The sequence below is a fragment of the Bipolaris oryzae genome, assembly GCF_000523455.1.
Source record: "Bipolaris oryzae ATCC 44560 unplaced genomic scaffold scaffold_49, whole genome shotgun sequence".
NCBI classification, from domain to species: Eukaryota; Fungi; Ascomycota; class Dothideomycetes; order Pleosporales; family Pleosporaceae; genus Bipolaris; species Bipolaris oryzae.
The window spans coordinates 1-27,255 of record NW_006911325.1 but is presented as its reverse complement, the minus strand read 5'-3'; the positions used below and the strand labels follow the sequence as shown (position 1 = coordinate 27,255).

The 27,255-nt window shown below is 51.9% G+C and overlaps 10 protein-coding genes across 10 annotated transcripts; 7 read left to right on the top strand and 3 right to left on the bottom strand.

The window, feature by feature from the left end:
• Positions 1-592: 592 nt before the first annotated feature.
• On the top strand, positions 593-4,110 carry COCMIDRAFT_93086 (uncharacterized protein; the record flags this gene model as incomplete). The annotated part of the gene is made up of 3 exons (XM_007688927.1): positions 593-2,878; positions 2,930-3,618; positions 3,666-4,110. 3 exons carry the CDS (start codon positions 593-595, stop codon positions 4,108-4,110), a joined length of 3,420 nt encoding a protein of 1,139 aa, XP_007687117.1.
• Positions 4,111-5,969: 1,859 nt separating this feature from the next.
• Positions 5,970-8,345, top strand: COCMIDRAFT_4517 (uncharacterized protein; the record flags this gene model as incomplete). Its single annotated transcript, XM_007688885.1, has 6 exons — positions 5,970-6,200; positions 6,255-6,455; positions 6,502-6,666; positions 6,714-6,819; positions 6,984-7,081; positions 7,128-8,345. The coding sequence occupies 6 exons, from the start codon at positions 5,970-5,972 to the stop codon at positions 8,343-8,345; spliced, it is 2,019 nt and encodes a 672-aa protein (XP_007687075.1).
• Positions 8,346-8,806: 461 nt separating this feature from the next.
• On the bottom strand, positions 8,807-9,616 carry COCMIDRAFT_93040 (uncharacterized protein; the record flags this gene model as incomplete). Its single annotated transcript, XM_007688926.1, has 1 exon — positions 8,807-9,616. One exon carries the CDS (start codon positions 9,614-9,616, stop codon positions 8,807-8,809), a length of 810 nt encoding a protein of 269 aa, XP_007687116.1.
• A 931-nt stretch (positions 9,617-10,547) lies between these two features.
• On the top strand, positions 10,548-12,231 carry COCMIDRAFT_93013 (uncharacterized protein; the record flags this gene model as incomplete). Its single annotated transcript, XM_007688925.1, has 4 exons — positions 10,548-10,591; positions 10,647-10,725; positions 10,779-11,375; positions 11,425-12,231. The coding sequence occupies 4 exons, from the start codon at positions 10,548-10,550 to the stop codon at positions 12,229-12,231; spliced, it is 1,527 nt and encodes a 508-aa protein (XP_007687115.1).
• A 1,245-nt stretch (positions 12,232-13,476) lies between these two features.
• Positions 13,477-14,838, bottom strand: COCMIDRAFT_92963 (uncharacterized protein; the record flags this gene model as incomplete). The annotated part of the gene is made up of 1 exon (XM_007688924.1): positions 13,477-14,838. The coding sequence occupies one exon, from the start codon at positions 14,836-14,838 to the stop codon at positions 13,477-13,479; it is 1,362 nt and encodes a 453-aa protein (XP_007687114.1).
• Positions 14,839-15,236: 398 nt separating this feature from the next.
• COCMIDRAFT_35966 (uncharacterized protein) lies at positions 15,237-16,707 on the bottom strand (the record flags this gene model as incomplete). Its single annotated transcript, XM_007688909.1, has 4 exons — positions 15,237-15,909; positions 15,962-16,294; positions 16,349-16,547; positions 16,599-16,707. 4 exons carry the CDS (start codon positions 16,705-16,707, stop codon positions 15,237-15,239), a joined length of 1,314 nt encoding a protein of 437 aa, XP_007687099.1.
• Positions 16,708-17,091: 384 nt separating this feature from the next.
• On the top strand, positions 17,092-17,676 carry COCMIDRAFT_93077 (uncharacterized protein; the record flags this gene model as incomplete). The annotated part of the gene is made up of 5 exons (XM_007688923.1): positions 17,092-17,152; positions 17,203-17,273; positions 17,328-17,427; positions 17,496-17,563; positions 17,617-17,676. The coding sequence occupies 5 exons, from the start codon at positions 17,092-17,094 to the stop codon at positions 17,674-17,676; spliced, it is 360 nt and encodes a 119-aa protein (XP_007687113.1).
• A 1,873-nt stretch (positions 17,677-19,549) lies between these two features.
• Positions 19,550-21,501, top strand: COCMIDRAFT_35964 (uncharacterized protein; the record flags this gene model as incomplete). The annotated part of the gene is made up of 3 exons (XM_007688908.1): positions 19,550-20,051; positions 20,108-21,399; positions 21,454-21,501. The coding sequence occupies 3 exons, from the start codon at positions 19,550-19,552 to the stop codon at positions 21,499-21,501; spliced, it is 1,842 nt and encodes a 613-aa protein (XP_007687098.1).
• A 627-nt stretch (positions 21,502-22,128) lies between these two features.
• Positions 22,129-24,138, top strand: COCMIDRAFT_35963 (uncharacterized protein; the record flags this gene model as incomplete). Its single annotated transcript, XM_007688907.1, has 6 exons — positions 22,129-22,224; positions 22,492-23,052; positions 23,107-23,221; positions 23,278-23,419; positions 23,481-23,507; positions 23,556-24,138. The coding sequence occupies 6 exons, from the start codon at positions 22,129-22,131 to the stop codon at positions 24,136-24,138; spliced, it is 1,524 nt and encodes a 507-aa protein (XP_007687097.1).
• An 889-nt stretch (positions 24,139-25,027) lies between these two features.
• On the top strand, positions 25,028-26,678 carry COCMIDRAFT_93035 (uncharacterized protein; the record flags this gene model as incomplete). The annotated part of the gene is made up of 3 exons (XM_007688922.1): positions 25,028-25,206; positions 25,303-26,380; positions 26,457-26,678. The coding sequence occupies 3 exons, from the start codon at positions 25,028-25,030 to the stop codon at positions 26,676-26,678; spliced, it is 1,479 nt and encodes a 492-aa protein (XP_007687112.1).
• Positions 26,679-27,255: the final 577 nt, after the last annotated feature.

Sequence of the window (27,255 nt, the reverse complement as noted above, 5' to 3'; positions counted from 1 at the left end):
TGGGCATGGCGTGCACTCCTGGCATGCCCAGTAGTTGCATGCCTGGCGTTTGGTAGGAATACGAGGCAATCGACGTAGCAGACACAGAGTTACCATGGTTGCGCCCTGAATGCTAGTGCCGGCCAGCACGCTCAATCACCTTCTGTCGACTGCATAAAAATAACAAGTAGCTGGGCAAAGCCATTCCATGTGCACTCGAAAGCATCTGCGCGCCCGCAAGCGTTGTTGTGGGGGATATGTGGTGGCAGAGGCCGTTTGATATTGGGGCGTGGGTGAAGCATGGGGCTCGCGGCGGGAGCATCGCTAACGGAGCTAAGGCGTGCCTACCTAGCCAGACTGGACAGTTGGACCACCTGCTTAAGACAACGACGCCAAACTCACGAGCCGCATCTTCGGCCATCAATAGGCGCGCCCACACCACGTCTTTCATCTCGCAGCCATCAGAAATCCACTCGCTCGACGTAGACCTTCCTTCCATGCTTGATTTTATCGCGTCGCGACACCTGCACCAGGTTGGACGTCGCCCTGAAGGCGGGCCATCCCCGTGAGGCCGCGAACTGCCAAGACCCCCCCACAACCGACGACGACGACTATGTCCCTCGCTGCATCATCATCATCATGTCCGCCATCCTCGCGAGACCGCCCAAGCCATGCCCGCTTCCCGCATCAGCCTCCCAACGCGACCCACTTGCGCACCCCCAATGCGCCGCTGAACGATGAGGCCATGTCAAACGCCTCCAACGCGAACCACCTAGGGGACGGGGGAGACATCACGACCGAGGAGGACCCCCGAGCCACGCGCTGGCGAGACCACTATCGGCGTACCGAAGCGCGTCTGGCAGCAGTACTCGGAGGAACATTCGAGGGCGATGCTGTTGATGCTCTAGATAATGCGCCGGGGCCGTCATCCGATGATGTCCCGGCGGCGCATGACGCGCGACCGGCTATCACACCCAGGAAGCCAACCCGCGCAATTGACGAAGACGACTACGGCGACGACGACGATGAGGATGACGAAGACGACAGTCAGACCTCACCGCTGCAATCCAAAAGCGCGACCAATGGTGCCGCTGCCGCTGCTGCTGCTGCCGCCACCACTCCCAGCACGCCAAGCCTCCTCCGCGTCCCATCCACATCGAACAAATCCGGCCACGACCGGACAGGCACACCTTCTTCAGACCATACAAAGTCATCAGACGATGTGCGAAAGAAACTACAACAGGACAAGAAGGCCGCCGAAGATGCCGCCAAGCGCAGCTTCCAGACCCTTTTTTACACACTCGAGAGCGACAGGGACGCGATGCTGGAGCAACAAAAGCTTGACGAACTCGACCGACAGGTAGAAGCAGAGACTTCTGGCGCGTCTGCCAATGCCCCGGCTGCCGCTGCCGCCGCTGCCCCCCAGCAGGGGACCTTGAGCACCACCAACCTTGGCGCGTCCAGCCTGACCCTCAAGCACCTCATCTCGCGTATTGATGCCCAAAGAGACCGTGTCCATGCGACGGATGCGCAGCTGCGCAGCCTCATCAGCGAAGTCCGTAAGAACAGGAGCAAATGGGCCAACGAGGACCGTGTTGGCCAGGAGGAACTATACGAGAGCACAGAGAAGGTTCTCATGGAGCTCAAAGCCAATGAGCACGCCCACCCATTCCTTCAGCGTGTCAACAAGCGGGAAGCCCCCGACTACTACAACGTCATCAAGCATCCCATGGACATTGGCACCATGATGAAAAAGCTCAAACAACTGCAGTACAAGTCCAAGAAGGAGTTTGTTGATGATCTCATGCTCATCTGGTCAAATTGCCTAAAGTACAATGCAGACCCAAGCCATTTCCTGCGCAAGAAGGCTCTACACATGAAGAAAGAGACCGAGAAGCTTGTGCCGCTCATCCCAGACATCACCGTCCGCGATCGTGCAGAGGTCGAAGCGGAGGAGAGGAGAATGCGCAATGGCGACGCTGATGCAGATGGTGCCGACGACAGTGAAGACGAAGAGCCGATTATGGCTTCGCGGGGCAGAAAAGCCCCAAGTAAAGGAGGTAAAGGCTCAAGCACGACAAGGAAAGCCCATCCAGCAGGCCTGGAGGACACACCAGGACCCGAAACCAAACCACCAGTTCCATCCTTGAATAACGCAGTCTCCAACCTGAAGAATGAGTTCTTACGGGCAGACTCGGAAATGGAAGGCAGCGTGAACGGTTTCTCAACACCCCCACCCGGCACAGCAACCCCATTGGGACCAAACAGTATCTCAAAAAATGGCATCAACGGCAGTCAAGCCGATATTTCGGAGGCTGATGGCACTGGTGTCTCAGTCAGTGATGCTTTGGACGAGGATGCTGACTTGGACGACTTGGAGTACAAAACATGGAAACAAGTAACGAAGAAAGACCGAGCTATCATAGCATCAGAAAGACATCGACTCTTCCGCGATGACCACCTCCAGCCCGATGAGCCAGCCATCCTGCGCACAAAAGCCGGTATGCGGAGATGGTTACGACACAAAAAGCAAGCCATCGAAGAGGAGTCTGCAAACGGAGCAGCCACCGCACTTGACGGCAAAGATGGTGTTCAAACCATTGCTGGAGAGTCGCTTGCCGAAGGCATTGAGGGTGAAGAAGAGCGTCAGATCCCAGACTATTATGACCCCGTATGCGCTATGCCTGACCTTTCTGAGCGTTTACAATGGGTTGAAGACGCCGAGGGTCAAGTAATTCCGCAGGTCGAAGAGTACATGCGCGTCTTTCCCAAAGGACAATTCGTCTCGCCAGACAGTGCACTTGTGCATAAGTTCGACAGTAACAATCATACACTGCAAGAGACGAGGAAGATTTGCGCAAAGATTGGCATTGTCAAGCAAATGCAACTTCAGTCGCAGGTAAGATTTCCGTCGATAGATAAGAGAATTTTGATCGCTAACTGTTCGTAGCTGTATCAAAATCAATTTCAAAGATATGAGCCGCAGCCGTTCATGGAAGCAGACATCGAGCCAATAGTTACCTCAGAAGATGGTCCGATCATGGCTCCTTATATCTGTCGCGCTGCTCTTCAACGAAGTGTTGGCAAGATATTCTATCATGCCGGTTTTGAAGAGTTCCAGCCCTCGGCTCTGGATGCAGTAACGGACATTGCAGCAAAGTTTTTCCACAATGTTGTTGCAGGTCTTGGGGTCTATCGTGAAACACCAAAGATGAAGTCCGATGTTCCAATCACGCTTCCAAATGGTCAAACTACCAACTGGACTACGCGCTTTACACAAGAAGAAGCTGTGCTCCACTCTTTGCATGCCAATGGTGTCGACCTGGAGTCTTTGGAGGCTTACGTCAAGGACGACGTCGAAAGACTTGGAACGAAGCTGGCCGGCATGCACGACAGGATGCGGTCATACTACGCCGAGCTTTTACGTCCAGCAATCGAGAATGCTGGCGCTGACGGCGCTGGTGCTTTCAACGATGGAAGCGAGCAGTTTGTGGGTGGTGATTTTGCCGAAGACATTGGCGAGGACTTCTTCGGATTCAAGGAACTCGGCCTTGATGTCGAATTTGGACTTACTGCCAGTGTACCATTGCACCTGCTCCAGAACAGGGTACACAATGCCTACGCTAGACAGGACAACAGGTATGTACTACAGTGTAATTGTATTATGATTCTGCTAACCATGACAGCAACGTTGCCACCACTGGTGTTATCATGCCTGAGCCACCCAAATTCGAACCCATTACCCTTCAGACAGCGGAGCACCAGATCGGCCTTCTCCAGAGCTGGCTTTATAGCAAGCTTCACGACAACAACAGCCAGCCGCTTGTTGAAGACGACGACCTTCCGCCCAAGCAACGCTTTCCCAAGCCTCGTTTGCCACCTACTGGCAAGATTTCGAGTCCTCGCAAGCGTCCGCTTAGAGAACAGCAACAAATGGCGCGTAAGAAGCGCAAGCTAGATGAAGAAAAGGATGAGAATGGCAATGACCAGAGTGGTTACATGAAAGGCATTGGGAAGCCTATTGGTAAACTAAAACTTGAACCAGTGCAGAGAGACAACCACAACCTGCAAGAGCCGGAAAAGGAAGATGGTAGCGCACATGGGATGCCGAGTCCACCGGAGTCATTCTAGGAGCAATAAGTCTCTAACAAACTTCGTCGGCTTGATAGGAGTTCCAGTCTCATCTGGCCCATCTCTCTCACAAGGTATTTTTCTTTCTAAAAAAATGCTGCAATGACTCTGAAGGACAAAGAGTTTATGCGTCTTCTTTCGCAATCATTTTACTTTAATCAACCGAGAAAGTTTTTGTTCTTGCCGCTTCCTTCCGATGACGACGAAACTTGGGGAACTCATTACGGGTTATGTCATTGTCCTTTTTTTCCTCAATCTCGCGGTACCATCATCTTATCCTGGGCGTTTTTCCGTTTTCCCTCGTCCTTGTGTGTCTGTGTGTTCTTCTTCTTTTTACTTCCACATTTTCACAAAGCTGACGGGGGATCTGGCTTCGTTGCTGGTCCAGCTGGGCGCTTTTTTTTGTCTTACTAGACTGGGAGAGAGGGAGAGGGAAACTTTGGGGAGATTTTGTGGACCCTGTATACCCATGTTTGCATTTCGCGCTGTGGTGGCCCCCCTTTTGTGTGAATTTGGCTGGTTTTCACGTATAACTTATTTTTGATTACGTCGGGGTGCGTTATGAGAACATTGGATTGAACATATTGTTTAGGTTCGTGAGAGTGAATGCCGTGATGAGTGACTCTCTTTATATGTGTTTTTTTAAGGCCGGTCTAGCCATGGATGCGGATACTTCGGACAGGCAGGGTGACTGTACTTACGTGTGTGTTTGCAGGGTTCGATGTTTAGGTGCTGACGATCTACAGATATGTTGGAAGTTGAGTGGTGTTTACGTGGACTGTGCCCTTGTGCGTTTGTTCATTGTTCACGTGTATCGTCCGTCGATCACCTCAGCGGCCAAGGCAATATTAGGAGAAGTGGCGATTTGCGGAGCTGCTAGGATGCCTGCTGGACCAAAGAGAACAAACGAAGACAACCGAGTACCGTGGAAAGCTGGCAAACAAAAAATCATGAGAAGTGTGATACCAAGTCCGACTACATTCAGCTGCGCGTTGCCGTAGCTGAATCAATTTAATAGAGTTCAGGTAGCAAATAAATGAGGTGCAATGTTGATGCGAGTGCATCGTCGAAGAATGATGGTTGTTGTGAACACAGCGGCCAACATGAATTGAACAAAGGTTGGTATTTTATAGACGTGAGACAGAAGACATGCGAGATGTTATAGCAAGATGCAATTCTAAGATACGGGGGAGGATGCATGCTTCCTTATCAACAAGTCTGAATTATCCTTACTATAACGCAGCTGAAATGCGACTTTAGGGGTTAGTCCCAGAAAGCCACATTATCGAAAGATGCAAACAGGGTGTCTGGCGTTTGCAGTGTCTCACCACAAGGAGTGGATCCGGAGGCGATGATATGCCTCGATTCGATAGGTGGCCGAGCTGAAATTGGAGGTTGTTATTAGCGCATTGCCTTTTCCCTTGTACGCGGACCCTTCTCCGTTACAATTCCTCTCTCTCGTCCAGCTCATCATGCCTGCTGCGAATCAGCTCAACCTAAATTTCCATTGACGTCATTTGCTTTCTTCTGAGTAGCTAACTTCTGCTGCTTGTTTTCTCGCGCCCCCCGGCGACAAGTTGTTGGTTTTGAGCTAACGTGCCACGAGGCGTGGATCATCTCGGATGGGACTTGGGACCTGGACTTTCTTTCTTCACGACACCGACTTTCCACTCCACATTCATCAATTGCGCGCGCAAACCCGCGCGCGCTCATTTCATACTTTCAGTCGCCCGGATTTCTTACTGCGCATTTTCTGCTCAGCGCCACTCATTCACACCCACTTTCCTTAGTCTGTCCTTGCAGTTTTTCTATTGTCGCCCAACCTCTACTATCTCTCCGACTTTTTTCTCTGCATCATCATGGCGCCCAACGGTCATTTGGCTTCTGGCAAGAAGGGTACTCGTAAGTCTCGCGATGCCCAGTCCTCATCGTGGATGGACAAGCATGGCTTCGAGGAGTACGAGGCCTGGAAAGAAGCAAATCCCGGCACTCGCCTTCCTTACGATGACTGGATGCAGTCGAATCAACACGCCAGCGGCCTCTCGCTGTACTATACGACTTTGCGCATTTTTGAAGAGTCGGATTCCAGTGTGCGTCAAATTTCATCATCGAGTCCATTTTTTCATGTTTGCTAACAACACCAGGACGAAAATGGTCAGCCAGTCAAAGCTAAACCTCAACCCACCAAACCACGTGGTCAGGTTGGCCGTCCTAGGAAATCAGCAGCCATGAATGGCAATGGAAAACCGCGTTCGGCTGGAACCGCAACGCCGTCCAAGCCTGGAAATCTTGAAGACTCAAGTCCCTCTGCCAAGAAGAAGCGAAAGGCGCGAAAGAAGCCACTTGTACGTATCCTCCACGCACAATGCTCAAAATTGCTAATTTTATCAGTCAGAGGAGATTATCGCATCAGCGAGTGATAGTGATGACGCCGCCAAAGATCCTGAAACCTCAACACCGGGAGCTGAGACTGCAATGCCCGCGGCTCCTACCATTACCATTACCATGAATGGCAAACGCAAGGCTTCTACTCGTAAGGCTAGGAAGAAGCCTATTGTGAGTATGAATGTGATCCTTACTTTCATTCACTAACGCGCGTGCAGTCGGAAGAGACCATCTCGCCTGAAGATGAGCTCGACGATCCTATGGATATCACGATCGATGAGGTCACGAAGTCCACGATCGCGTCTCCGTTGCCTGTCCGTTCTGGTATGTGTTGCACAAAACCATGTGTGAAACTTCGTACCCCACATTGTAATGCGCTGCCGCCTATTCACCTCAGACCCTCAACCACCAATTTCTTTGACCACCGATTTTCGGGTTCCGTTTATTTTGGTTTTTATGCTCTGGGGAAATGGCTAACTAGTTTACAGCTCCGAAATCGCCAGTCACAGCACCAGTTGCAAATCCGCCTAAGAAGAGTCATATTCTCAAACTAAGCACCAGGAAGACACCGAAGAAGCAAGAACTTGTATGTTTTATTCCAGCACTGTCAATTCGTTACTAACAAATCAAAGTCCGAGGAAACTGTAACAGAGGACGTTGGTGAGGCCAATGCTTCCTCGCAAGCGACACCCAGCACGTTTGGCAAGGGTACCCAGCCGAGAATTTCTGTTCATACAGACGCCACACCTAAATCAAATGGTGATCCAGACTCCGCTACTGCTTCGCCTGCTTCGACAAGCGCACCTGGCTCAACTCGGCGCGGCCTGCGTACTCGCAAGCCTGCTCAACAGAGACCTTACTACCATGATTCACAATTGTTCGAGGATGTAGAGCCAGGTAATGTTGATGTCCATGACCAAGAGACTATGTCGTCTCCTGTCGTACAGAGCAGAAGAGTATCCATCGCTTCGCTTAGCAGGAATGTTGACGACGCGCTGCTAGCTTCACTGGACGAAGAAGCCATAGCGCTGCTACAAGAAGAGGCCGAGTCAGAGCCTACCAAGCCGAAACACTTTAAGGGCAAGGGGCGCGCTTGGAAAAAAGAAGGCTCGGATGAAGACGAGGACTATTCACTTGCTGCGAAGAAGAAGGCAGCAAAAGCAGCGAAGTTGAAGGCAAAGGGCCAGGTGCCAAAGAAGCGAGGTCGTCCGAGGAAGAGTGGACGTTCTGAGGAGCTTGTTGGCGAAGATACTGACGAGGACAAAGAGAATATCAAGCGGAAGAAGCCTCTTCCACGCAAGAGCGCATTGTCTGAGGAGATTATACATGATAGCTCGGACGGCGGAGAGGAGGAGAAGACTATCATAGAAGAGGGTTCGGTACAGCCAAAGGACACGGCTGAGAAAGAACACAATATCGAAGAAGAAAAGAAACTCGAGAAAGATAATGGTGAAAACGAAGAAATCGCAGAGAAAGAGGAGGTACCTGTTCAGAAAAAATCCATTGTCGAAGACGAAGCGAAGGTTGGGCAGGAAGAGGAGCAGAAGATAGAACAAGAAGAGCAGGAAAAAGAAGTAGTGACAGTGGAAACAGAGACGAAGGTTGAGGGGAATGAGAAAAAGGAAACAGAAAAGGTGGCAGAAGAGACGCAAGTCGAAGAGGTGCAGAAGGAGGAAGAAAAGGAGCAGAAAGAAGAAGCCCCAGTGGCTCCAGCCAGCCCACAAGACCGATCATGGACACCCGAAGGTCTACCAAACCCCACACTTCTATCTGACGACCATACAAAAGACGAGCCGACTCCCAAGATAGACGACGAGCAAGAGATAGCTAGTCCTTTTCGAAAAGGCTGATATTGAGGTGTATCTCAACGGTCTTCTTGTGAGTGACCAACCACTATCAGCACGTATCTATATCACATTGCTAAGACGGCAAACCCAGAATATGTTTTTTCATAGTTGTCGAGTTCAGACACTCACTTTGTTTTCCTTTGTCAATCCTCGGGGGAATAGATTATTTGTGTTTTTCGAAGAATGGTTACGATTTGTATTGCTGAGTAGTGTAATAAAGTGGCGTCCCCTGGTTCTCTTTGTTGGAAGGGGATTGCATGCAAAATGGGATTGAGTAAATGTAGCATTTGGACGTGTGTGTATTATAGCACGTTTTGAGACTGGTAATAGATTTATGTTGTTTGCGATTTTTTTTATCTATGCACGTGGGTGTGATCAAATGCTGCTTTTTAAAGCGAACAACGTGTGAAAGGAAAAAAATACACGAGATTTTGCATGGCTGGTCCTTTTATCTTACTTTGCCTTCAAAACCTTATCCCTCTCAGCTTCGCAAAATAATACAAAAGCCCAAATGCCAAACCCCCCAAATGCCCGCCATGCGCAATCGTCGTATTCGAACTGTTTACAAAATACCCATCATACACCGCATAACCCGCCACCAATCCCCAAAGCGGCACCGGCACAATCCCATAAATCAGTACTTTGGCATGCGGCGCCAAGCAAGCCGCCACACTACTCACCCCCATGACGACGCCCGAAAACCCCATTCCCCTCACCGTATCCCGCGCGCGGGGGCTCTGATCCCGCATCCTATAATACCGCGAAACCAAGTACCCCAGGCTCCCCGAAAGCCCCGATCCGATTGCCACTGTCAAAAACCTCGCTGGCGTAATAAGCGGGGCCGCAGACGCGAGGAACTGACCGAGAAAGTAAAACGTGAAGAGGTTGGAGAAGAGGTGCCAGGCATTTATATGCGTGAAATTTGCCAGGAGAACAGGGATGTAATTTCCGTTTTTGAACTCGGAGTAGTTGAGCGTGAAGGTTCGGAGGAAGCGGTGCCAGGGGCCCGGGAAACCTTGCGCAGCTTGTTGTTGGAGGTACATGGCGTAGCTGAAGACGGCGATGTTGGTGCCCATGAGGGTATAGAGGACTTTGGTGTTGGCGGAGACTTGGGAGTCGTGGGAGGGAAGGTAGTTGCGGCGGGAGTAGTGGCGGGGACGGGGGAGGTTGAGGGTGGAAGGTGATGGGCGGGAGGGGGAGAAGAAGGAGGGGGGTTTAGTGGCAGGGGTACGGAGGGTACGGAGAGCGCTGGAGAGGCGAAGGAGAGAGGACATGGTGGGGATTTTGGGGATTATTTGGGGGTTTGGTAGTGTTTGGGGTAGTTCAGTTAGGTACGTGGTCCAGATGGTGAAGTCCGAATATTTAGTGTTGATGCTTCTCCCCAGGTAAGTGCGATCTTGTAGAAAAGTCGAGATTTCTATCCTGTTTTCTGGGGCATATATTAGATTATGCTTCGTGGAACAAAATTACATGTATCTTGCTCACGTGCGTTTTGGTATATCAGAGGAAATATGGTGTTGGCCTAATCCAGATGTGGCGTTGCACAGGAAACCGGTGAGTCTGTCCCAATACTACTATCGTACACGAGGACACGCCCAGTAAGGAAGCTGAGACAGAAAGGCTGCAAGAGGTGAATTGAAATGCAAGTGAAATAAGGACTTTACCCACAAAGCTTGTCACAGTCAAGGCAGCGACGTCAGAAAGCCCAATGACAAGTACGCACGGACCGTTGCCCTCCCCCATCTTCAAGTTCCTTCTTGCATAAAGCGGCCCGCTCAGCTACACCACCACCACACAAACCACCCCTCGCCCACCCAAAATTGCACGCCCGCTCTTGCGCTCAACCTCCAAAGGCTTTCATTGCCTCCGACTACTCGCAGCACTACTCGCGCGAACCTGCACTTACACATACACATCGCCATTCGCACCACGTATAGGCGAAACACCAACACTGCGACTATCTCTCTCGGGGTTCATTCGGCTTCCTCGACACAGCAAACGCACCACCAAACATCTGAATTCACGTCTCTATCAGTTACGAGACCTGATCACCCCTCTAGATTGCCGGCCCCTACTCTCGTCGGCATACACGATACGAGCTTCCACTTGAAAGCCCCCCACTTCAGCCCGTGCTCCATCCATAACCTGCGAACCTTGACGTCTTGATCAGCGACCCCACCCTCCGGTGGACTCTACACATACACAATGACTTCAGAAATCACGAACCAACTAGCGGCAACACAGCTGAGGTGAGTTGGTAGTGGGTGAGTGAGAGGCCCCAAGCACACGCGCTGACACGTCTAGCGATGCCACACCGTCAGGAGAGGCCAATTGGAAGGCTGGACTGAACGCGCCCGTAAAGGATGCGCGACCACAAACAGAGGTATGGCGTGCTCGGATATGCAATGCGGGGAGTACGTACTAACACGCGCGTAGGATGTTACTGCTACTAAGGGACTTGAATTCGAAGACTTCTTTATCAAGCGTGAGCTGATGATGGGCATCTTCGAGGCTGGCTTTGAGAAGCCGTCACCCATTCAAGAAGAGACTATCCCTGTAGCACTTACCGGCCGAGACATCCTTGCACGAGCGAAGAACGGTACCGGAAAGACTGCCGCCTTTGTTATCCCAACCCTCGAGCGCGTAAACCCCAAGAGCCCAAAGACACAAGCCCTCATCCTCGTACCTACCCGAGAACTCGCCCTACAAACCTCCCAGGTATGCAAGCAGCTGGGAAAACACCTTGGAATCAACGTCATGGTCTCGACCGGTGGTACGGGCCTCAAAGACGATATCATACGATTAAACGATCCTGTTCACATTATTGTTGGAACACCAGGTAGGATTTTGGATTTGGCTGGCAAGGGCGTAGCAGACCTTTCAGCTTGCCAGACCTTTGTCATGGATGAGGCCGACAAGCTTCTTTCCCCTGAGTTCACCCCGGTTGTGGAGCAGCTGCTTGGCTTCCACCCCAAGGACAGACAGGTCATGCTTTTCAGTGCCACGTTTCCCATTGTTGTCAAGAGCTTTAAGGTACGTTTCATGACGCTCCGGTCATGACGACTCTACTGACACAGACCAGGACAAGCACATGAACTCCCCATACGAGATTAACCTGATGGACGAACTCACACTTCGCGGTATTACGCAGTACTACGCTTTCGTTGAAGAGAAGCAGAAGGTCCACTGCTTGAACACGCTCTTCAACAAGCTCCAGATTAACCAGTCCATCATCTTCTGTAACTCCACGAACCGAGTCGAGCTCCTCGCTAAGAAGATCACTGAACTCGGCTACTCGTGTTTCTACTCGCATGCTCGCATGCTCCAGCACAACCGCAACCGCGTTTTCCACGACTTCCGTAATGGTGTATGCCGAAACCTTGTTTGCTCCGACTTGCTTACCCGTGGTATCGATATCCAGGCAGTCAACGTCGTCATCAACTTTGACTTTCCCAAGAACGCCGAGACTTATCTGCACCGTATTGGTCGTTCTGGTCGTTTTGGACACCTTGGTCTGGCTATTAACCTGATCAACTGGGAAGACCGCTTCAACCTGTATAGGATTGAACAAGAGCTTGGTACTGAGATTCAGCCCATTCCTCAGGTCATTGAGAAGAACCTCTACGTTTATGAATCGCCCGAGTCGATCCCTCGTCCCATGTCCAACCAGCCACGTGCTCCTGCTCAGATTCAGCAACAAGAGCAGGAAGGTGCTGCACGCGGAAACCCTAATTCCCGTGGCGGCTTCCGCGGTGGACGCGGCGGTGGCGGTGGATTCCAGGGACAACGCCGAGGACCTCCACAGAACCAGCAAAACCGCCAACAGAATGGCCAGAACACTCAGCGGAATCCTAGGCCGCAGCCTGCAAACCCACCGCAGGCCTCGTAAGGCCGGCTGCCGCTTCTGGCGGGACTTGGCCATCTGAGTAGTCTTTTGGTTTCAACAACTGGTACATTTTCCCATGTCGCAACTTCTTCCTGCTCGGGGGCCGCAACAACACTTGGCGGTGTCATTTGCACATACATATTCTGGCGTTTTTCATTTGTATGCAATTATGCAAGCAGCCGCTGACGACACGATACGGGACACCTGGACTTTTCTCTCCCAGGTACCGCGAATCGGATCATTGGCGCAATACGGTTTTAACGATCTGGACCATCTTCTATGTACTATATCAAGGGTTGCCTGGGTCGTAACTGTTTTCTGCTTTTTGTCGGTCGGCTGGTCTTGCCGACTTACTTTCTTGAGACGCTTTGTCTCCGCCTTCTCGACGGTACATCTCAACGGTTTTCGTCCACTGCATCATCTAGTTTTTCCTCCGTCCTCATTTCGATTCTCTACTCAGCACCATCGGCGGTTGGTATAGTCTTTCCAAAAGCTCGGATCCTTTCTTTATCCAGGATTACAGTTAGTACGATCGTCTTTTGTTCGACCCTACCTTATTTTCGATGCCTACTGGATATCTGTAGCCCTTCTCTTGCTACAGGTCGCTTTTCCCCACCATATCCTTTTAACGTTATCAGCCCTGGACACATACTCTTTTTCAAGGCTGACCACACCCCCACACTCGACCCGACCCAATACGTTACATGTTGACTCGCATGTCATTTGTTATGGAAATTCTGCAGTTCCTCTCCCTCCTCTAGGAACTGCCCCAATGAGCGCTACGAACTGGCTCATTTCAAAGTTGGTCATCTTCTTGTTGGCGTTGTCAGCGGGAGGACCTGACTAGTCTGGGAGTTGTCTCTAAACTGCGTTGGAGTCTGTATGTCGGATTATAGACATACTTGCACGAACCAACGTATGTTTTCCACGAACACAACTATAACGTGGGTCTTGAAAGACTCTTCCCCGTAGAAGGAAAAAACAACAAAAAACCCGTGTCTATATGATACATAACAGTAAAATCAAGAAAAGCCTTTTTGGGGGCCCGGTTGGAAAAGATGGAGTTACGGGTATGGCGACTGGCGTCATGGTATGGCTGCTATGAAGAGCGAGCAAGCAATCATGATTGCCTGGCATGGTATCTAGATGAGCTCAAAGCTAGCCCCTACATCTTTTCCAATGCAAATCTTTCTTCCCTCAATTCTATGGTGTTGCTTTCTTTGATCTCCGTGACTTGTATATCCTCTCTTATTTGATCTGCCCAACAATGCTACTCACCATGACAGCAGCTTCTCTCTCCCACGTCACCGCCGCACTACTACTACTATTGCCAGCACCTTTTGCCAAATTACTATTCCCAGGGAACTGACTCCCGCGATTCACACACTCCCTCACCGACTCCCTCACCTTTTCCTTATTACTCTTGAGCGTCCGCGCAGACACTCCCCCTCTATTCATCAGATCCTGCACTCTCGGTGCCATGTTCGATGCGAGTGTACGCCAGAAATAGCTAGGAAGGGACGACGTATCTAGTGCTTGTAGTAGCGGTTGTAGTAAATTCCCCTGCTGCTGCAATGCCGCAGACAGAAGGGGATGAGATGGCGTCTTTATCGACTCCAAAAGCGACTGCAGGGCAACTATATTCTGACATCTCGCTGATATCTCGAGCAACGCACGGTCGAGAGACGGTAGTTGAGCTAGAGCGCGGGCGAGCGAGGCAAGCGAGGATTTGAGCTGCGTTTGGACGTGTTCTTGGAGTGCGGTGAGCATCAGTGTTGGCTCGAAGGGTTTAGTGGAAGATGATGCTGGTACGGGGGATAATAAGTAGAGTGTTTGCAAAGCGGATGTCGTGCGAGCTTTTGTGTCTTCGTTTTGGGAGAAGGTGGATGCAGACGAAGCGGTAGCAGAGGAGGAGGAGAGTAGGGAGGACATTGAGAATTCCTTGATTACTTGGTTGGCGCGCGAAGCGATGCTGCGTTCACCGGGGTTCACGAGTTCGGCTTTTAAAGTGTTGATTGCGTTGATGCGATCGAGGCCCTCGCCTTCTTCACCTGGTTTCGAGGCAGAGAGGATCTGGCGGAGGGACAGAATGGTGTCGGTAGAGCGCACCATGGCGCGGTGGTCTTCCTTCTTTGCGCTGCCTACGCCACCCAGCTCCGCCATGCGGACCTCGAGTTGGCGGCCGAGCATCAGACAGCGGGCTACTGCGCGCCCCAGCTTGACCGTCTCGCAGAGGCGTTCGGCCGTGAGTTGGACCTGGGCGGCGACTTCGTACCGCTCAATGACTTCTTTTTCGAGTGTCCGGTACGACTCGGTCAGACTGGCGACCTGGCCTTCTACCTCGTGCAGGATGCGCGCACTCGAGTCTGCATGTTCGCGCGTGTGTTCTAGCAGCGGCAATGCCGATTTGGTCGTAAGCGTGTCAATGTGCGTGTCGACTTCCTGGACATCGAAAAGAACGCGTGACAGCGGTGTCGACAAGTCTAGCGGGGTGTCGGAGGGGTTGTTGGTCGAGAGGACGAGCGTGTTGGCAAAGGACGTTGCCGAGAAGTCTGGGTCGAGAAAGGCTTCATAGTCAATGTATGAGGGTTCGGCGTCGTCTTTGGACATGGCGGCGGCTTAAGACGAGTCCCGTGCCAGGCGCAATGGAATGAATGGCTTGCTGGTAAGAGAGCTGCGACAGGGATGTTTATCTTAGCGTGCTGGTGCTCTAGGTATCACGTCCAACTACCCAGCATCACCATGCTAACCAAGTAGCCAATCGCTTGACCTCAATACTCCGACCTCGACCAAGCTCGGATCTCGCCAGGAAATTGACCAATCTCAAATTCTTACAACAAATGCTCAATTGGGACATGCTCATCTAAGAATTGTAAGAGCGCTTTGACATTGGTACCGTATCCATTGATTTGACACATTGAAATCGCTATGCTAAAAAGGGACATGAACACCAAAAGCGCCTCCAAGATATACAGCACCGCCCTTCATCCCATAAAAAAAACGTTGCATTAAGCGCCCTCACTTCCAAACTCCTTGGTCCATTCAACACTGCGCTGTAGATCCTCACCACTAACCGTCGGTCTTGAAGCTTTGATGGCCTTGATAAAGTCCTTGACCTTGAGAGGTGGCTCGAGCAACTGGTCGCCATCGAGATCTGTCCATGATTTCTCGTGTGCCTGTGGGTCGCCAGGAGAACAAGGCGTCCATTTCGTTTGCCCATCGACTTCAACGGGCTTGTAATGTGTTGCCGTCTGAATCAAACGTACAGGCTGCATGAGCGCGTCCTGCACTGCAATGGAAATATCGGAACCAGAATACCCCTCGCTAAGCTCTGCCAGCTTCCTGTAGTCTGCTTGGTTCAGTTCGCAGGGTGTGTTTCCGACCGCAAGTTCAAACATCTTCATGCGCGCGGGAAGATCTGGTAGACTAATGTGTACTCGTCGTTGGAATCGTCGTCGGATAGCCGAATCGAGCTGCCATGGAATGTTTGTTGCTCCGAGAATGAGCACACCTTTCGAGTCTTTGCCTACACCGTCCATCTGTACTAGCAACTCGGTCTTGATACGTCTTGATGCCTCTGATTCGCCTTCTCCACGGGGACCACAGAGAGCGTCAATCTCGTCTATGAAGATAATTGAAGGCTTGTTCTCACGTGCCATGCCGAAGAGTTGCTTGACGAGGCTGAAGATATGTTAGTCATGCGCCTTGTATAATGAGAATCCTTGTGACTTGCCGTTCTGATTCACCCATCCACTTGCTCACAAGATCCGAACTGGACACACTGAAAAAGGTACTGTTCGCTTCGGTCGCAACAGCTTTGGCCAGATAACTCTTGCCGGTACCAGGTGGTCCATACAGCAATATACCTTTCCATGGTTGTCTCTTTCCGGTGAAGAGATGTGGAAACTTGATGGGTAATATGACGGCCTCCTTGAGTGCTTCTTTTGCCGCCTCGAGACCAGCAACATCCTCCCACCGAATATTAGGTTTTTCAGAGAGGATAGCACCCGCAAGCGCACCGCGGAGCTTCTTGGAATCAGCATCCTGTTCGCCTTCGTCGTCGTCACTGTCACATGTTAGCATGATGACACTTTAGATTTGTGTTTGCGGCTGTAAATACCCTCCGCCCTTGCCACTACCACCTGCTGCCTTGCCATTCGAGCCCATCGCTGCTGGTTTCTTGCGATTCGAAGCGTCATTCTGATTAAGGTGCTGCTTGAGCTTTTCGGCGCGCTCCATGTATTCGGCGACCTTGCCACGAATCATTTCCTTGGACTTTTGGTTCTTCTCCCATTTTAGAGCGAGCATAAAAAGCTCCACTAGTACTCATCAGTATGCGAGAGCCTCAGGCTGCCTTCTGTGTCACTAACAGGCGCTGTAGTATAGCTGGTAGGCTTTCTCATATTCGCCCGCTGTATCAGTCTCAATGGCCTTCTTGACTGTTTCGATGGCCCGACCGAGGAAATCCGCATTGCTCATGGCTTGTACAGTGGGCGTGAACCGTGCTCAAGGACGTTGTTGTGGGTGGGCGCGTTTGTGTACAGATGAGAGCAGGCAGGCGGGGCACGCACGAGCCGTTGAAGACGGTATGTTTGGGCACACACGGCGGGTAGTATGAGGTCTGTATATTGTTCACGGCACTCGACAGAGTAAATTTGGCGAGGGATTGTTTGTGGTAGGTTGTTGTCGCAGGCAGCGGGCGTGGAGGAGACCGTCAAGTTGCCATGGCCTATGGCCGTAGCCAAGGAACCTAGCCCGCCCCGCGTTGCTTCTAACCGTTTTGGGAAAGTTTATTCTCCCACCTGCGACCTGCGAGCATACGACCAAACTCCCAGTCAAGCCTTACTCAGCATCACAAACGCCATGGCCGAAGTACAAAGGAAGCTGCAGGAACTTTCCGAAAAGTACCAAAGCCTCCAAGCGGGTAAGCAGTTGTTGCCAGCGATAGTAGAGTGACTGCTAACGTCGGAATAGATCTCGGAACCAAAGTTGAGGCACGCCAAAAACTTGAGTCGCAACAACAGGAGAACAGCACCGTCAAGAAGGTAGCCGAACAAGATGCACGCATGTTAGACATACGCTGAGACGCTTCACTGCAGGAATTCGACATCCTCGACGACGATGCCAACATCTACAAGCAGATCGGCCCAGTGCTGCTGAAGCAGGACAAGACAGAGGCAGTCATGGCAGTGAATGGACGTCTGGAATTCATTGACAAGCAGATGTAGGTCTGACTTGCAATTGGCAGGGAGCTATGGTGTTGACAGGCAGCAGCAAGGACATTGAGAAGCAGATCCAGGGTATACAGGAAAACAGCGAGGAGATCAAGGGCGAGGTGAGTTGGTTGGATGGTGGTTTTCATGGTAGGCACGCTGACTTGCCGACTAGATTATTCAGATCCAGACGGCGGCGCAGCAATCACAAGCAGCAGCAGCAGCAGCATCATAAGCGGATTTACCACAAGATGAGAGAAATCAATCAGATAGCCAATTGACTCGACTTGGCTGGATCCTACCGCCTACGCTATACTGTCGTGAAGGGCCCAAGCCAAGGCCGATGCTGACGACTCGGGCTTCATATAAACTCCAAACTCTAAGCCCTGACCGCTGACGTGCACAAGCGCAAGAGCATGTCCCTTGGGAACGGCCTGGGAAATGAATTGATGAGCAAGATGTCAACTAGAGGCGTGGCATGGACACGACGGCCTGTGTGCATAGATAGAGAATATCTAGTCGACACACAGCTAGCAGTGTGTGTGTGGGATGAATGCCAAGCCGTGGCTGCCCCGAGGGTCTATGCGTACAGGAAAGCCGTTGATGTCAATGTAAGGATTTATCGATTTTTGCACGAGTCGAGGCGTCTTTTGGCACGACTCGAATCATGCACGTGGTTTGGCCGAGTGCTGGGTGCTGGGTGCAGGTGGTGCAGGTGGGTGGTATTTGCCGGGACCCCCGGAACAGGCAAGCAGCGGCTAAGGTAGTAAGCCGTGTCGGGTCTACAAGCTAGGCGAGTGCTCCTGCAATAACAAAATACGACGTCGTCGGAACGGCCAGGTTATGTAGGTAAGTAGGTATTGGGGACGCCGAGGGGAGTCGGCCCCTCGAGCCATGATACTGGCTAGGGATTTATTGCAGGCGGCGCATGAACAGCCAGTCCGGAGCATTTCCTTTTGTTTGCCGGAGCGTTTGATGGGTCGCCCCGCGCAGGCGTTGCCAATGGGAGGCGCGACAGGGCCCAGCACCATGTTACAGATGGCTTGCGAATCGAGCCCTTGATTTATTTATTTATTTATTTTTATTTTATGCCTCGCAGGAGGACCCAGGCATGGCATGGCATGGCATGCCGGGCGGAGACTGACAGCGGAACCAGCCGTGGGATCTCTGATCAGGCACCTGGGCGGTACGTACACAGTAAGCACACGGTAAGTACATCAGCACAGCGTGGCAATTGCGTTTGGCCGGTACTCGAAACGACCATGGACATGGTATGGCGCCGTGGGCGGTGGTGGGTGTTGGTTGGCTGCTTGGTTGGGCGGCGTGCCGGGGATGCGGAGGCGTGTGGTGCACACACAGTATGTACTCAGGACTTGGTTACTACACAGTAGGTACATACAACCCACCCTGCACACCCTCCTCAGACGGGGATTCGCACGCACAGGCACGCGGCGTCGCCTCAGGGCGCTCAGGCTGGCAAAGACAGGCGCACAAGCTTTTGCAGCATGGCCGTGGAGGCGTCCCAAAGACCACCTGGCTCCACCAGGCATTCGCATCATCTGTAACAGCTGAGGACTAGCGCTGGGCCAGTCGTGCCGTTGCTTCAGTCTTGCGCAGGGTGCCGTGATTGGCTGCACGCTAACGAACCAACGCCTTTTGGAGTCCTGACAAGAGTTCACTGTCCCCTTCTTTACCTCTGGCAGTGACCTTCTTCCGCTGGTCTGCCTCCTTATCGCCGACCTTTTCCCTTCTTTGTTGCTGGATATATTACCCGCTCTCTTCTTATAGCGCTGCTTGCCCCTCCCCTCTTGCACAGCGCTCCCCTCGCCTTCGCCTTCGCCTGCGCCTTCGCCTGCGCCTATCAGCCCTTCCGCGATCCTGTCTCTCCCCTGACACTTCGCACCTCGAGCTCTCCTTTGAGGCACAGCTGGGACTGCAGGAGACACTCGTGTGCATCCATTACTTCGACCCACAGACGCTGAATTCCATCCGTCGACACTGTACGTCCCATCTCGACGGCCCGCACCCTCTCGTATTCGCCCTGCTCACCGTCAGCCCAGAATTTCAACCCACCAACTGCCCGCCACGCTCAACCACTACTCCTCATCATGTCTGCCAGCCACATCGCCGCCAACAGGAACAGCACCCCCGAGGGCTCCTCCTCCCTCCGTCCCCCCCAGGCCCGCTCTTCGCTCGGTGCAAACCACCATCTCCGCGCCTCTGCTGATCTGGGCGGCTTCCCCTCGCCTTTGGCCAACCGCGGCATTCGCCCCGCCTCCGAGATCTACTTTGGCCGCAACAACACTCAGTCTGGCAACCCAGACGAGATGGAGCGTGCTGCCCAGCAGTGGCTCGCCGACATTGACCAGTATGAGACCACGCTCGAGGAGATGGCGACAGCCACCCTCGACCAGGACTTCAAGGATGAGTTGAGCGCCATCGAGCAGTGGTTCCGCGTCCTTAGCGAGGCCGAGAGGACCGCTGCCCTCTACGCTCTCCTGCAGCAGACAACCCAGGTTCAGATTAGGTTCTTTATCCAGGTCCTGCAGCAAATGTCCAAGAACGTGCCCATGTCTGGAGTGCTTTCGCCTGCCAACTTTGGGGAAAAGGGTAAGAATTTCTAATCCTAATTTCCCCCGATGCTTTCCCATCCTAACATGTACTAGACCCAATGACGCAGAAACTGAGTGATGCTATGAGCAAGCTCAACACGGGCGAAAACCGCCATTCCATGGGCCTCGGTCGCCCGCCGCCATCCCCGGGTGCTGGAAAACGCAACTCGGGCTTGGAAACCTCCACCATCAATCGCATGTTCCCAGATGCGGCCGCAGCTATTGCTAAGCAGAAGGCTGAGTTCACCGATGTTGTAGGCGTCGCACCGGCGTCAAATCGCAACAGCACTGTCGGCGACCGCAGCTCAATGGCAGCTCCCACCATCTCTGCCCCCGAGGACAACAAGAGGGAAAACAATGCCCCGCCGGCATCTCCCTGGAACGAAGGCGCGAACCGTCCAAAGTCCTCTGGCCAGCAGCAGCAACAGCAGCAACAACCAATGGGCCAGTTTTCGCAGCCCCCTCCATCCGCCGGTCTTCGATCTCCTCGTCTTCCCCTCCAGAATGATGCCAATAGTGTGCAGACGACTACTCTAAATGCTCTCGAGGCAAACTCCAACATGCCACTCCTTTCACCTTCTTACCAGCCAGGTGGCAGCTGGGCGTCGCAGCTGAGCACCCCCATGGTCGCCAACTTTAGCCAGTCTAACAACCAGGCTGACATGGTTGCCAATGCAACTGCTATGAAGCTTGCTGCACTCTCTACTGTCAACAACCGTATTCAGCTGGACGATGTGCGCAAGTTCCGTCGCGCTCGCTCATCAGACAACGGTCCCATGTCGCCTGGTATGCCTCAAATGGGCAACGGAAACATTCTCATGACAAACGAGATGGGCCAGGTCTTGACTCCCCAGCAAGCGGCTGCTCTGCAGGCCCAACAGTTGGCTGCAATGAACGGCCGCCGATCTCGGCCCAGCTCCCCCGGTTTTGCAATGCAGGGCCAGGGTATGGGCATGGGAGCCATGGGTAGCTTCACTTCTCCCCAGGCCAACGGTTTCCTAGCTGCTGAATATGGAGGTGGAATGATGAACAACGGTATGGGTGCCCTTAACCTTGCTCAGTTTGGATTGGGTAGCGGAGGCAACAATGACGGCCACGGCTTCCTCGGTGACAACATTGACCGTGGTCGATCTCCCCGAGGTCGCCGTGGCAGCTCTAAGCCTCCGGAGGACCCTACCGACCCTGGTCTCCTCTCGGATATTCCCAACTGGCTCCGCAGTCTCCGGTTGCACAAGTACACGGATAACCTCAAGGACCTCAAATGGCAGGAGCTCATCGAGCTTGACGACGAAGGTTTGGAGAAGCGCGGAGTTAACGCTCTTGGAGCGCGTAGGAAGATGTTGAAGGTATGAAAGGCCCCATTTGTCCTATAAGTCGTTGAAGCTAACACAAGATTACAGGTTTTCGAGCAGGTGAAAGAAGCTCAGGAACAGGGCAAATTGCGATAGATCCGCGATCTGTACCTCCGAACTCGCACACGCGAACGAGTTCATCTCAAAACATAGATATACGATGGAAAAGCGGCGACCTCCAGCTGGCACGGATGCAAATCCGTCAGGTCTGGGAACGCATACGATGACATGCTTTATGCTCTGAGACCCCATTTGGATGTTGTGTTGGCCCATCGTATGTCGAAGGTCGGCTTCCACTGCAGTTTCTTTTTTTTTGTACAAATGTATTAGTGTGGTTTTCTATTGTAAGGTTAGGGTAGAAGAGGCCGGGCAAACGGCCAAAAATTAATGACGCCATTACACGCTTTCTGCAAGACGAATCGTGATCAGCGCAAGCATCTAAACACTTGTTCAACGTATTGCATGTCGTTACTTTTGCATAAATGCGAGATTGTTTGGGAAAATGCGGCTCCGGCTCTCATCCGGACAGTTACCGGCAGGGCAACCATGGCCACATTTGACACCCAGGTCAGGCTTACTGCTACCTTTCACTTGGCAATCACAGCACTTGGTTAAAGCATATGAACACCCAAGAAACATCACCCTTGCACTGCATGAAACGTCACTCGCAGCGCCTCCAGCCAAGTAATTCTTCCATTTACTCCGTCACACCGTTGATGTTCGATGGATCAACCATCGGCCGAAAAGCGTAGTGAGCGGGTTGTATTGGCATGTGTTCAATGCCGCAACAGACACGTCAAGTGCGATGCCGAGCAGCCTGTATGCAAAAGATGCAAGCGCGATGGGAAAGAGTGCGTTTACCAAAAGTCACGAAGAGGAGGGCTGGATAGAGCAGCCCTCGCAGCACGACGGCTACGATTGCAGCAAGAAGCTGAAAGCGCCCGGCGCAACACACCCGCTTCTCCTAGCAGCTCGGGTTCGGAGCAGCACCTACCAACAGACTCAACCTGCGCCCAGTCGTCTCCGAATCTCTTTTCGAACAACATAGCAGACAAGACATTCTCGCTCGCTACATCACACCTTCAGCAAAATCGTGTGACATTCCAGATCGACAACGATCGCCTTCTAGAACTGTTTTTCGAAAACTTCTGGTCTTCGTTTCCGATCGTTTTGCCATACCCTTATCTACAAACCAGGCGCCTGAAAGCGAATCATGGCATGCCAGTCCTATTGCTCGTCTTGCAATGGATCGGCTCATTGTACGCGCCCTGGGTGCCATCAGAGCCTTATCGTGAAGCAGCTCTCAAGGCAGTTGCTTCACCCACGCTTGAACGTACGCCATTCAACGTCCAATCACTGATGTTGTTTGCACTCGCAGAATTTTACTGCGATCGCAAGAGCCAGGCTCGCAAGAGGTTAGAAACAGCTGTCACACTTGCCTTGGAGCTTTCCATGAACGAAAGGGACTTTGCCCACGCGTATGGTGAAGGTGACGCTGTGCTAGAGGAGTCATGGAGGAGAACCTATTACCTGCTCTATTGTGTGGACCAGCACTTTGCCGTGGTTACCAACACCCCCTTCCATGTATTGCTGGCAGTGCCAAGCAACGTTGACTTGCCTTGTGATGACGAGTACTACCAACGTGGGGTATGTTATACCAATATGCTCGGAATTGCTGGAAAAAATTAGTAACATGATTAGCAAATCCCTCCCGTGTCAACATGGGCCGAGTACCAGCTCCGCGAGTTCACAGAGATTGAGGTAGTATATTCTTCAATCACTTACTTATATGATGCTGCCATGATTGTCGCATTCAGTAAGTTTGAGCCGAAAATTCAGTGTTAGCATGGGACGTCGTATTAACCACACTAGTCATGAGCACATTTATCCATACTGCTGTGATAAACGAAGCTCTTGTTGAGAGTTGCGATGTCAAGCTTGCTATCTGGATGTCTTTACTGCCATCCTGTAAGAAGGACCCAGTTCGTATGAACGGTGAAGTGGACGAGATCATGTATGTCGAGAACTGTCGAGTTGAGATCCTAGGGTTCTTGTTAATACTTTTGTTTCCACAGGTTCATGGCGCATATGGTTATTGCTATGCAAGTGTTTATCCTCCGCTTTCTGAAAGCACGCTGACGTGACCACAGCATAATGTCTACAGTTCACCGGCCTTTCTCGTCACTAGGCTACTGCCCAGGAGAAATGTCTACACGAGGCTTCATAGCGCCCTCGCCCTTCACCCTCGTGCCGAAAGCTGGGCGGAACTCACACACTGCACGCGTATTGAAAGCCACAGAGATTGCAACGAGGCTTCTCGCAATTCCTTGTGCACTTGAAAAACATAACATTTTCACTGCGTATATGACCGCACAGATGGCTGCCGTACAGATAGCTGCGTGTATATACCTGCTTGACGGACATGCCCTTTCCATAGCACGCGACCGCGTTAGCCTCAGCATTGGCTTTCTGAAAACTATGGGGTCCACCTGGCCTCTCGGAAAGGTAATGGCAATGGAAGTTCAAGCCATTGCGCGCCTGAGTTTCTCTGGTACGAGCACCCAGCATACCGGATCTAAGGGGGTGGAACCTGTGGCTGCGGAAATCGAACTACCACGCGATGAGGTGGTATCTCCTATTGATCCTTCGGCTCAGATTGACATTTACGCTGGTCTCACGCTTCCTGTAGATTTCAGCACGACACCTTTTGGCTATCCAAATTGTTGGAGTTAAGGAAGGAAAGTAGCGGAGATGATTGGTACTACTCAAGCTGTGATATTCATGCTGTATGAGGCGAAAGATGGACATGTTGGCGAAGAGCGAGCTAACGCTGTGTAACCCGACCAAATTCGGGATCAGCAGTGTCCAGCCATGATCAGCGCAAGACGACCGATCAGCTATGAGGTCAACCGTGGACGAGCAAGATCGATGTAACAATTCTTGGGTTGACAGCATGATGGCAGCAGTACAGCTAGAGACAAATCAGATTGGCTAAGCAACACATCACTACTCCCAAACTAATGCAACGTAGACACCAGCCGATAAATGAGGTCATTACGTACGGTAACACAGGGTGGACACGATACAAACCCAACACATGCCGAACCCCATTTTTCATTCGAGTATTTTCTGCAACCTTGGGAGTTGGTAAGCAAACAAGTCCATCCACGAGCTGGCTCGTTATCAGTTGCCCAGCGGGCATATCTATGCCATGAGCAAGGAAGCCGTTCACGTCATACTCCAAGTGGCTAGCGCCTCAGACCATTCAAGTCGCAGCCCCGCCTCGGATCTGCAATTCGCTCTCGAGTGGGTCCCTGCAGAAGTCGTCTGTGTCGTCCAATGTTTGAAATAATCCAACCGATTTAAAGCATGAGTGGCCTTCCCGTTTTCTCCCCCTTCGTGGCAATGCACTGAGGGTAACGACACGATGACGGGTCCGGTTTTCGGTTGATTTTGCGAACTAAGAAACAACTTCTCTTTTTTGTCCCTTCTTTTTTTGCTGAAGACAACGCACGGCAAATCCACGAAGGAAAAAAAAAAGAAGAATTCAGCGCGACTGCGACTTTGCGACGAGTCATTCGGGTTCTCTCCGAGGAAACGACACAACGGTTCTGACGACACAATGAGCGACGTTGAGAAACAGTACGATGTGGCGACGCCAGGTGGTGCGAAGAAGAGCGAGGAAATTGCTGACCAGAGAGATGGGATTGATCCTGTTTTTGAGGCTAAGCTTGTGCGCAAGCTAGATATCTACATTATCCCAGTGGTTATGCTGTTGTACCTGTTCAGTTTCCTTGACAGGTGAGTTAGAGGAGATTTTCTTGCTTGCAAAAGACTAAACCATTGAAAAAAAACTCTGTGGATTTGGCAGCACCGACGTACTAACTACAATGCCAGAGTCAACATTGGAAATGCACGTCTCTACGGTCTCCAGGAGGATCTCAACATGAGCGACTCGCAGTTCCAAACCGCAGTCTCGATTCTCTTCGTCACCTACATCTTATCGGAGCTCCCTTCAAACCTGGTTCTGAAAAAGTTCACACCCTCCCGATGGATCGCATTCATCACCCTCGCCTGGGGCATCATCGCAACCCTCACCGGTATCGTCCAGAGCTACGGCGGCCTCATTGCCTGCCGTCTCCTACTCGGAGCTGTAGAAGGCGGACTCTTCCCCGGCATGGCCGTCTACCTAACCTTCTTCTACACTAAACGCGAACTCGCTCTCCGCATCGGCTACCTCTTTGTCTCCGCCGCCCTTGCCGGCGCCTGCGGCGGCCTCCTCGCCTACGCAATCGGCCACATGGACGGCACCGCCGGCCAGCGCGGCTGGCGCTGGATCATGATTCTCGAGGGCATCCCCACCCTCCTCCTCGGCATCGCCACTTGGTTTGTCCTCCCCAACTCCCCGGAAACCGCGTATTTCTTTTCTCCCGAAGAAAAAGCTTTTGCAGCTGCCCGTCTTAAGCGCCAAACGGGGTACACGAAGAGAGCGGCCGAGTTCCACTGGGATGACGTCAAGAAGGCATTTAAAGACTGGAAAGTCTGGACCTTTTGCTTTGCGCAGTTTGGATCTGATACCATGCTTTATGGCTACTCGACTTTTCTGCCGACGATTATCCGCTCGATCAATACGACGGCGAGTAGTGCCATGGTGCAGGTCTTGACTATCCCGTGCTATGCCCTCGGCGCCGTCACGTACCTGGTCGTTGCGCACTTTTCCGATCGTCAGCAGAAACGCGGGTTGTACAGTGTGCTCCTGGGGCTTGTCAGTATCGTGGGGTACGCCATGCTGATTAGCGATGCAAACTCCAAAGTACACTATGCGGGATGTTTTCTGGTGGCAATGGGCCTGTACGTTTGTGTCGGGTTGCCGCTTGCGTGGTTGCCGACGAATTTGCCGCGGTACGGTAAGAGGACGACCGCGACGGGGTTGCAGCTTAGTATTGGGAATTGCGCGGGGATCATGAGTGCTTTTGTACGTTTTCTCCCCTTTCCTTCTTCGTTTGTGCGTTTTTTGGGGGACTACAAAGTGCTAATGTTGACCCAAATAGATTTATCCAACCGCCGATCGACCCCGCTTTATCAAGGGCCACGGTATCACGATGGCAATGGTAGGGTTCGCATGTACATGCTACTGCATTTTATGGTTTCATTTCTCCAGGGCGAATGCCAAGAGGGAGCGCGGTGACGAGGATGCTGCGGTGCAGAGTTTGAGCGATGAAGAGATTGCCGAGTTGGGGGATGATAGTCCGAGGTTTAGGTATACGATTTAGGGGATTGTTTAGTGGGAAGGGAGCTGTCTGATTTGGGGGTCTAGGAAGATTGGATCTTATCGTAGTATTAGAGAGCTATTTAGATATCGTGCCGGTGCATGGGGTTACTAGTGACCCCTTGTGTAGACGCTGTAATCCAGCCTGAAGAGTATAAGATGGGAACTTGGATATATAATAGATGCCAAGGCAATTCTATGCGTGTGAGTTTATAGTATTTCTTCTGTTATATTCTAGTGCCTGGTAAGGATGTATCTACGTTGGTAAATGGCTATCCCCTACCCAGAGGTGTGGTAGTGGTCGCACGGACCGAGGGTAGAGGTAGTGGTATAGTTGCCAAGGATGACGGGGTAGAGGTAGAGAGGTACTGTGTCCGTGCGCGGAATGCGCGGATTCGCGCAATGCGCCGAACCACCAAAACCTCTCTATCGTCTCAACTTTACAACAATACAACGCAATGGGCTTAGAAGAAGCGCTTGAAGAGTGTGATACTTTCGAATCTAAAGATCAAATCCCCTGGTCTAAAATAGCTAAAAAAACATGGCGTTGTGCGCTCAACGTTGACTCGAACGTACCGACG